This window comes from Mycteria americana, assembly GCF_035582795.1.
Source record: "Mycteria americana isolate JAX WOST 10 ecotype Jacksonville Zoo and Gardens chromosome Z unlocalized genomic scaffold, USCA_MyAme_1.0 Scaffold_18, whole genome shotgun sequence".
NCBI classification, from domain to species: Eukaryota; Metazoa; Chordata; class Aves; order Ciconiiformes; family Ciconiidae; genus Mycteria; species Mycteria americana.
Window position 1 is genome coordinate 6,542,032 of NW_027445436.1, and position 9,922 is coordinate 6,551,953.

Genomic DNA, 9,922 nt, shown 5'->3' on the forward strand with positions numbered 1-9,922 from the left:
GCATCATATCTCTTAACTTCTGTGCTTCAGTTCTCTATCAAGTTGATACTGATGCTTTTCTGGAGCCCCTCATGAGGGAGCAGAAATTATTTACATGAGGAGCACTTAGGTACAGTGTTCTACCTGTATGAACAAGTACAAAATTTAATCAGAAAGTGTCTCCATTCAGTTTGATGTCATGCCTTTGTTTCCAAAGGTTCAGCATAAAATCTCCATGTCTCAATTCAGCTAGCCCAAGAAGTGGAATGGGAGTCAAAAGTTGTCCCTTTAAACTCTTGGCCACATAGAGCTAGGCTCATTGCATATTCCTAGGAAGCAAGTTTGTCAACATTTTCTTCTGGTTACTCACACTACTGTGTGGGGGATGGGGGAAGGGGGTTCACTTCCAAAGCAAAACGTGTATCAAGCTGTGAATACAGCTGCAGGAGTGATTAACAGTTAACATCTTTGGGATTTCCAAATATCCATGACCTATCTTATGCAGTTCAGAAGGGTTCATCAATGACCAAAATTTGAAAGACGTCTTTCCATAGCGCTTGCAGTCGTAGAGAGAGAGAAGCAAGACTAAACATGTGTTGATGGAGAGGTGGGTTGTGCTACCTGGTGGGATAGTGACATGGCAGAAGAAATCACTTCTGGTAGAGCTGGAGCTTGTTTGAGCAATGAATGTAAAAAAGTCCAAATTCCTTGTTTTGTAGGCACTGCTGAATTTGGCAGAACGTCTAGGAGAAGCCAAACCTCGAGGACTGACAAAGGCAGACATTGAACAGCTTCCATCTTACAGGTTCAATCCAAGCAATCATCAATCGGAACAGACATTGTAAGTACATCTATCTCAAATTTACATACTTTACGTGACTGTGTTTCCATTCCTTTAGGCTGCAGCCTCAACTAGGCAAATACTGTAACACAAGTGCTCTAAAAGCACTCAAATAAGAAAGATAAATTTTCTTAAACCATTTTTCAAATCAGATATCATTTATCTTGACTTTAAAATTCTGCATAGTCTCACTTCAGTTAGATGTTCAAATTTAGTTCTTCAGTATTTTTAAAAAGTTTTCCAAATTTTTGTTTGCCATACTAGATATTAAATGGTCATCATCAACTTGGAATTCAGCCTATATTGAAATATTTTCCAATTACTAAAATTTCAAGTGCTCCTGGAAGAGCTTTTGACAGTCTTTGAGGTTTACAGTTATATTTTCTTATTTTTAAGACTAATTCTGTTTGAAAGATCTACATAACAGAGAAATGAGCTATAGGTGGGAGGCAGTGAAAGTGATATACAGTGTTGTCAAATGTTTGAAATGGAACAGAAGAGGGTTTTTTTCTGATCTTCCACTTAGAGCAATCTTCAATGTTATTTTTAACATAGTAGGGAATAAGAAAAATAAAAGTACCAGAGAACTTAAGCCAATGATGTCCCTGGGGAAGAAACATGTTTATAAAACATGTACAACAGAATATAGATGTAATTTAAGGAGAAATTTTTCATAGTAAAAATGTGTGTGATCTTTAATCAATTATGGCTTTGAGAAATACTCAAAGCAGGTTTTCTGTTTTTTATTTTAATATAGCTAAAATTAAAGTTAAAACTGAAAGAAATATACTATAGGGTTTGCACTACCTGTTTATATCAGCAGGCATGAACTCCAGTATTTTGAATTATGGTAATACAATCTATTTACTGCTTGGGCCAGTGAACTCCCATGGGTATGAGTTTGAGCCCTTGTCTGCTTTGAGATTTGAAACCATGGTGAACAAAACAAAAGCAATTCTCATTTTATACTGGTCCACTAGAGATCTATACCCACAAAAGTTTGATCACTGTAGATACTCTAGTGGTTTTAAAAAAAACCTTTTGCAGACGCACGTTATAAGTTGCCTATAGAATATAAATTATTGTTATTAAATGGAAAATTTTATAGATATTTGCTGTCTTTTTTTTAGGTGTGTAGTGTGTATGTGTGACTTTGAGGCAAGGCAGCTACTTAGAGTCTTACCCTGTAACCACGAGTTTCATGCCAAGTGTGTTGATAAATGGCTTAAGGTAAATAAAATCTGTGTTGGATGCAGTTTATAATGTCCTAGTTTGTAGTTTCATTTTTTCTTTAGTTTTCTACTGCATTTCATCTCTTGTTTCTAATTTTTAATATTTAGTCTCTGAAGTAACAAAAAAGGGCACAAGCTGAATTTATCTTCTTTTTGTTGTCTCCTTACACTATAGAAATATTCTTTTTTAGTGATTAACAAAAGATATTTCTTTGTAATAATAATTGGAATAGGATCATTTTAAAAGGAATATGAGGAGAATGATTTTCACTGGTAGAAAGCGCTCCTATAAGAATCCCTCCTATCACTATGAATTTGAATTCTTGGGGCAAATAAAAAAGTCTCTATTTTTATAAGTATAAGGCATGAGTGAGAGATATTTAAAAAAAGAAGACTTAGCATGAAATTATGGCTTTATGCATGCTATGAGATATTCTTTCAAAACAAGTTGGGGGGAAGTCCTAGAAGCAGAACAGCGCAATAAGTTGACAGAATAGCAGTGGTACAGAAGGCGAGGATAGGAATACAGTTTAGAAGATGATATATAGGGAGACATCTGTACAAGCTGTGTTATCCAGACCTACTGCTAATAAGGTATTCATTCCTTTCTTGTCTCACTTTTTAAAAAATTCTATTCAGATTTACTTTAATCTGTCTGTAGTCTGTGTTGCAATATCAAATATTCCACAGTCCTATGTGAAAAAAGCACGTCAAACATTTCCTAGAGAATTATAAATGCAATCTTATGTTATGTCATTTTAAGATATATTTTAAAAATAAAAAAGTTCTCATGCTTTGCTGACAAATGTATTCCTATAGAGAATATTCATTTTTTACTTGGATCAAGTCCTATAATTTCTAGGCTTTATAAAGTCAAGGAAATGACTGCCTCATGCATACAGTAGAATATCCTGTGCATAAAGTAAAGTATTGGATTTGATACTGGCAGTAGTTTTTTGGCTAATGAAGCATCATGAATAATGATAGGATTTAAAAAAAAAAGAATCTGAAAACAACTTTGGGTTAGAGTACTCAATATATTCTAAAACTTTTACAGAATCTAGGACTGGTGTAAATGTTTCCACAACACTCTGCTTTTTTTTTTTTTCAGTAGAACTTATTTGAATGAAATATGTGCTTGGGTTCAGAATACTATAGGAGAACATGTCTGAGAATCAACAAGATGACTGTAAACATCTAGTTGTTCTAGCTTGAAATATATTTTTTAAAGCATGTTAACATTCATAGATATTTATTTAGACTGTTTTATACTGTCAACTAACTCAAATTAACATATATGCAAGTGTCAATACAGAATATTTTCCAGTCCCCTGCTATTCATGTCTGTGGTCTGGGGCAAGGCTGAAGCATGTTTCCACACTGGACTTGTTAAACCATATAATTGCATAAAGCTTAGTCATGTCAAGAGCAGTCAAGAGCAAGTGCCGGATTCTGCACCTGTGATGGGGTAATCCTGGTTATATGTACAAATTTGGGGACGAGAGGCTGGAGAGCAGCCCCGCGGAAAGAGATCTGGGGGTTTGGGTTGAAGGCAAGTTGAATATGAGTCAACAGTGTGCCCTGGCAGCCAAAAGGGCCAACCATGTCTTGGGGTGCATCGAGCACAGCATAGCTAGCCAGTCAAGGGAGGTGATTGTCCCACTCTACACTGCACTGGTGCCGCCCCACCTCGAGTACTGTGTGCAGTTTTGGGTGCCTTAATATAAGAAGGACATCAAACTATTAGAGTATGTCCAGAGGAGGGCAACCAAGATGGTGAAAGGTCTCGAGAGTGAGACCTACAAGGAACAGCTGAGGTCACTTGGTTTGTTCAGCTTGGAGAAGAGAAGGCTGAGGGGTGACCTCATTGCAGTCTACAGCTTCCTCAAGGGGGGCAGCGGAAGGGGAGGTGCTGATCTCCTCTCTCTGGTGACCAGCAATAGGACACGAGGAAATGGAATGAAGCTGCATCAGGGGAAGTTCAGGTTGGACCTTAGGAAAAGGTTCTTCACTGAGAGGGTGGTCGGTCACTGGAACAGGATCCCCAGGGAAGTGGTCACAGCACCAAGCCTGTCAGAGTTCAAGGAGCATCTGGATGATGCTCTTAGTCATATGCTTTAGTCCTGTGAGGAGCAGGGAGTTGGACTCGATGATCCTTATGGGTCCCTTCCAACTTGAGATATTCTATGTGTGGCATGGAGAGAAGGTAAACAAGGAACAATAGCTTGCTCCCTCTTCTGATATGAGAACTAGGACCATTGGGTGTCATGCACCCCATGACATGGTGGATGCTGAAATTCTATGAAGGTTGATAAGTTTTTTAAAAAAGAATTCCTCCCAGGGCTGTTGATGCAAAGACATTGCATCTGGCTCAAAAAGCACTTGACCCACAGACTGCTGGAAGGTAGGGGAATGTATCAGGGAAATATCATGTATGCTCTTTCTTATGCACCTGCTGTTGGTCACTGTTCAGTTCAGAGTATTTGGTTAAATGAAGCTTTGGTTGGACTCAGTATGGCAGTTCTTATGTTACATTAAGCACTTTCTATTGGCAGTCAAAGGGTAGTGAAGATAGCCCTTAGAGATCAGTAAAATGGGGAAAAAAACCAGTTTGGGGGCTTTTTTTTTTTTTTAGTAATCTGAAGTGAACTGTAGTATTTGTGAGGCAATTTTGTGCTGATGCTTCTAACCAAGCTTAGAAATTGCTGTCTTTTAACACTAGTATTGGCTAAAGGATGACTGACTTCAGAAAAAACACATCAGCATAACAGTGTCAACTAGGCAGGTTTCTCTTTGAAAGATTTGTGTAATTTGAGCCTAAAGGGAGTACAGTTACACTATGTCAACACAAAGTTTTAGACTGTGTTTAGGGAGTGGGGTAAAATAACTTTTGCACTTTAAATTCACATCCCATGTTGATAAACTGTGCAAGGGAACACATTATCATTGGTAAATTTTAGTAAAAATTACTATTCCATTACAAGCTGGTGATGCAACACTAGAAGGCATCAAAGCAAACTTTGACTTGTCTACATATGAAATTTGGATTTTTGCCTGTCCTATAGTTATAAAACCCTACATAGAAGCACTTTTTCAGGCAATATGAGATAGCCAAGGGAAAACCTATTTTATACTGAATTATGTGCCTATATATTAGACTACAGTGAGAAAAAAATCCATGTTACATAAGGCTGAAGACTCATGAAAGAGAGGTTAAACAGTGAATGGGACAAGATTAACAAGAGAGAGATTATCCTTTTTGCTTGTCAGTCTTTTCAACTCTCAATTTTATCATGTTTCACAATATCTGATTGTTTATTGATAGCCTAACTCCTTGAGTCAAAGGAATACATGAGAAATTTTTTTTTTTAAAAGCAGGATTTAGTCATAGTTCCAAAGAAAAACTTGAAAACATGACCTGTATTCACCCTGAAGGCTCAGGCTGTAAATCCTTTTATTCTAAATGTGGTTCACTTCAGCTAGAAAATTTCTATTTAATGTTTCTTATGATAATTTCAGTTCATTGTGCAGCACTTATGTTACAGAAAGTTAGCTTGCCTGAAGGAATAGCAAGTTAAGAGAGGATACACATTGCAGCCTATGATGCATTATGTGCACCTAATTCATCTTTACACCAGTTATGTTAAGATGCAAAGGGGAATTAATTTCATGAAATACACAAGAACAAGTAGTCAAACAGGGGTCCAGAGATGCTGTGCAGCCTCCATCCTGGATATTTTCAGGACCTAATGGGAGAGAGCCCTGAGTAACCTGGTCTGACCTTACAGCTGACCCTGCTTTGAGCAGGAGGCTGGACTAGAGACCTCCTGAGGATCATTCCAACATTAATTATTTTATGAATTGGTGTATTCTCAACAAGTTTTTCACTGAAGGGCTAAACTTAAAACTGTTATGCATGTTCAGCTTTGGAGCTGTTTAGTCAGATTGTGTGTTGTGTCTGTTACTAAAAACCCTTCTCTTTTTCCCCCCCTGCTCAGCTTTCAAGCTTTGGCCAAGCCTGCATGATAGACTTCTGCTCTTCTGCTGGGATAATGGGGTAGTGAGAGCCTAAAAAGCTGTGATTCATGACAAAGGGCTAGTGAGACTAGGATGCCCTAATATAGGGCACTTTTTTTCCACCTCTGTCTTGCTTCTCTAGTGATGGTGGGTTTCTCTGCCCACTGTATTTTTCTTTTGAGTTTACAAAACTTTTAGGTCATTTTTCACATACTCTAAAGTAAAAGAAAATGGGTGCACGCTGGGTTTATCTTTTTTTTTTTTTTTGTCCCTTTTGGGTACTCTTGATCACTGTGAGTGGCAATTATATTTTGTTTCTGTGTTGCAGACACTGTTACCTTAACAAGTGTATTTGTCAGTGCATTAAACTTTCTTTTATTTCTGGTTTTACAGGCAAATCGTACCTGCCCAATTTGCAGAGCTGATGCTTCAGAAGTGCATCGTGATTCAGAATGACTAATCTAAGAGCACAAACCTGGTTTGGGTGTTCCTGGTCACGTGTATATATGGACTATCCATTGAACTTACCCATGTGGCTTCCAGCATGTCCTTTACGCAAAAGGGTCAATGGACATCTCTTTGCACTGTGCGATTTAATTGATTATAAAGCTTATAATTAGTCTTCACAATTGTGGGATTCCTATACTAACTGTGTGATTGGAACTCCAAAGATGTTTTTTAGCTTAATTTTGTGTGTGCACTAACTTTTCCTGGTTTTTGTGTGATCATTCTGAGTGTTGCTGCGAGATTACAGTGGACGTGATCTTTTAGCATGTGCTTTTATAAAAAGTGGTAGCTCCAAACAACATAGCAATTTACCTTCAGATACTGTGAGTGGGCATGAATGGAGGAGGGGGGGTTGAGAGGATGCGTGAAGTGCATTTGTGACTGGGTGTGTATGTGTTTGAGAACATATATACCAGCATGTACTAAGAATGTATGTATGTAGTATTAATTATGCTGCAATGTATAATCTTATGTTATTTAAACAGTACTAGTACTGTACACTGGTTTCTTTCCTTGTGTTTGGAGTCACACACTGAATGCAGAGGGTGCTGCAATTATAGACATTTAATATTTCCTCCCCAATATACTTAATCATATAAAAAGACTTTTTTACTTGCTATTCAAACAGATGTTATGCTTCCCCTTTATTGGAGGCTTTTAAGTGTACCTCTAAAGAGTGTGTTCATTACTCAGTATGTGAATAACCCTGGGTTTTTACACACGATAGGAAATCCAAATTTCAGTATGACAGGTTTACTGCTTATTTTATCGATATAAAGTTGCAATATTGCATAACTCAGTTAACAATATTAACACTTCCAATTGGTGACTTTAATGTCGAAGCTTTTCTGTTCTCCTTCTCGGTTCTTCTAGCTGGGTTTTATTTACGTTCAGTTGATTTCAGATTAGACTTGAGTTTTGAAGATACTGCACTTTGTGCTCCTCCTCCAAAAGGAAGCTGAAAAGGTGCTGAGGGTCGTGTGCAAAGTTTCTTCACTTTGACTGTTATACTTGCTAAGTATGTACTCCTTTAGTATATAAACATTGGCTTTAATCACTTATGTTCTTTGTTTACAAGAGAGTTTGTATACAATTAAAATAACTTGTAAGAGGATATTATTTTATTCCTGTGACTTAATGAACAAAATAAAATTTTTAACGTTTTTTTCAGAGAAGTAGAACTTTGGATTTTTGTGCTTCAAAAAGGGTTGGTGGTGGTCATTCACTGCTAGAATACAGTTGTCTTAGGGTGCTGCTTCTTAGCCTTCTGTATTTTCTGATAGGCTTGACGTGAAAAAAATTCCCTTATTTCTTTTTCTGTCAAGTCTCCAGAATGTTCCACTGTAGAAGAGTAAATTGGTACACCATCCAGAACAAATAATGCTGTGAAATGGGAGGTAACTTTCATTTGACTGCCTTTCAAATAATATTTTTAGTTGTGCGGTTGAAAATATTGACTTCTTTAACACTTCAGACTGTTAAGAACTTAAAGATGTTTCAGTAAAATAACTGGATCTAAACATACCATAGTTAATCAAGGGATGTGATTTTTTTCATCAAAATGTTTTCTCCTAAATTTAGTGTCAATACCTTGGTTACAATAGTACAAGTGACACAACTACCAATATTGCTATAACTTGGTGCCAGTCTGAGCTTTGTTTGTTCTTTGTCATTTCTGATACTTTTATATGCTGCTATGCTTGAGTATCAGTTATATTTTCAGACAATGTTATGTTTTCTATGCTGCTTGCCCTTCTTTGAAGGTTCTACAAACCAATTAATTACAGCTATTGTTTTTGCTTGTTTCAGATGCTCTTGTCTTTTAGTTACACAAATAGTACTCAAAACTTTAGTCTGTCCATGCTTGTCAATATTAAGAATGCTAAATAAAAATATAGTTATATCAACTTCAAAATATTACAATTTCCCCTCTCTCCCAGGCACTAAAGAATGGACTCCTCACAATAACATAAAAAAAGTTAAATCACCTATAGTAAACTTTATTTTTTTAGCAAATGAAATCATGTGGTTATTTTAAAAAGTGTGTTCTGTATATGTCTTATAATACTTAAGGTCTCTAATATATCTTAAAAAAACCCAACCCTAGCTGTACAGATTTAACCATAACAAACACTACTACACTCAGTATTCACTTTGTTTGAAGCATGGAAAGAAGGCACTTGTTCTAAGCTAGATATAAATGCATAATGAACAAGGCACACTTCATGAATACCAAGGGGAAAGTAGTCTTCTTTCTGTAACTGGAGAAATCTTGATCTGTAATGTCCCTTTTTTGCCAGTAAAACACTGTGAGGCAGCTGAAGATTTAGGAGATGGAGTATCTGATTTGGTAATATACTGAATTTAATTGTTGCACTCCTGTGGCTGATGTCTTCTAGAATGTTACTTCTGTTTGAATGGGACTCTTGCAGATGTGTGCAGACGTGCTTCCTGTGGTTAGTGTGTATAAACAGCACACGTGCATGCGTTCCAAATCAGATCAGACCAGCTTCTATTGTGGCCATCAAAAGAGAAGGGGAAGGGGATTTATGCTCAGCTATTAACTGCCATGTGCTGTGCACATTTGTGTCTAATGTCACAGCCTGTTGTGGTGCCTGATGGTACCAGAATCCAGCAAGACACTTAAATAAATGTTCATTGCTTTCCTGCCATACTTACCCAACAGGGAAGGGGGGGGGGGGGGGGGGCATGTTAATGGTTTACCATATTGGCACACCTGTTGGGGTTTTTTTTTAGGGTGTGGTTTGGGGTTTTTTTTAGCAAGAGCTCTCAACCTAACTTTGACCTGAAAGAGAGAGAGAGAGAGAGAGGCTTAAAGGCTTACAGATATCTCCAAGGTCTCGTTTTATCATTTTTTTTCCAGAAATCTTACTGTGCAAAGTAAACCTTTTTGTTGTGTATGGATTCTGTAAAGGTTCTTGAATATGATAATGAGATGTGTTAACAGCTGAGAAATATTTGGAATGGCATTTACCAACCTTTGTTTTACTTTTGGAAAACACATTTTTGACAGAGTTATATTTAGACTCCTATAAATGAGCTATGTGGGTTTTGTGGTTTGTTTTTTTTTCCTTTCCTTTGGTACATTGTTACCTCATTTTGCTATTTGTTTGGTTTGTTAATGATTATCAAAGTTTATGGGTTTTGTTAGAATCATATTTTGCCAAACATTTTCTTTAAAATCACACTTTATTGTGTCATTTAACATATTTTAAATGTATTATAAATATCTGTAATGAAATAATTTGCAAGCTTGATAAATTTTTAACAAAACTTTTACTTTTTTATGAGTTACTACTAATGCTTTACGAAGTAGTGCAATTAA

The 9,922-nt window shown here is 36.7% G+C and overlaps 1 protein-coding gene across 8 annotated transcripts in view; it reads left to right on the top strand.

Annotated features, from left to right (window-relative positions):
• Nucleotides 1–9,265, top strand: part of LOC142402967 (E3 ubiquitin-protein ligase RNF38-like) — a 191,067-nt gene extending 181,802 nt beyond the window's left edge. For 7 of the 8 annotated variants that reach the window (XM_075488985.1, XM_075488987.1, XM_075488988.1 and 4 more), the window contains 3 exons: nucleotides 699–820; nucleotides 1,951–2,050; nucleotides 6,463–9,265. In XM_075488985.1, the coding sequence (XP_075345100.1) occupies nucleotides 699–820; nucleotides 1,951–2,050; nucleotides 6,463–6,525 (285 nt within the window). In that variant the 3' untranslated portion in view covers nucleotides 6,526–9,265. The remainder of the gene's footprint in view (nucleotides 1–698; nucleotides 821–1,950; nucleotides 2,051–6,462) is intronic. The other variant, XM_075488986.1, reaches the window with a different exon arrangement.
• The last annotated feature ends 657 nt before the right edge of the window (nucleotides 9,266–9,922 follow it).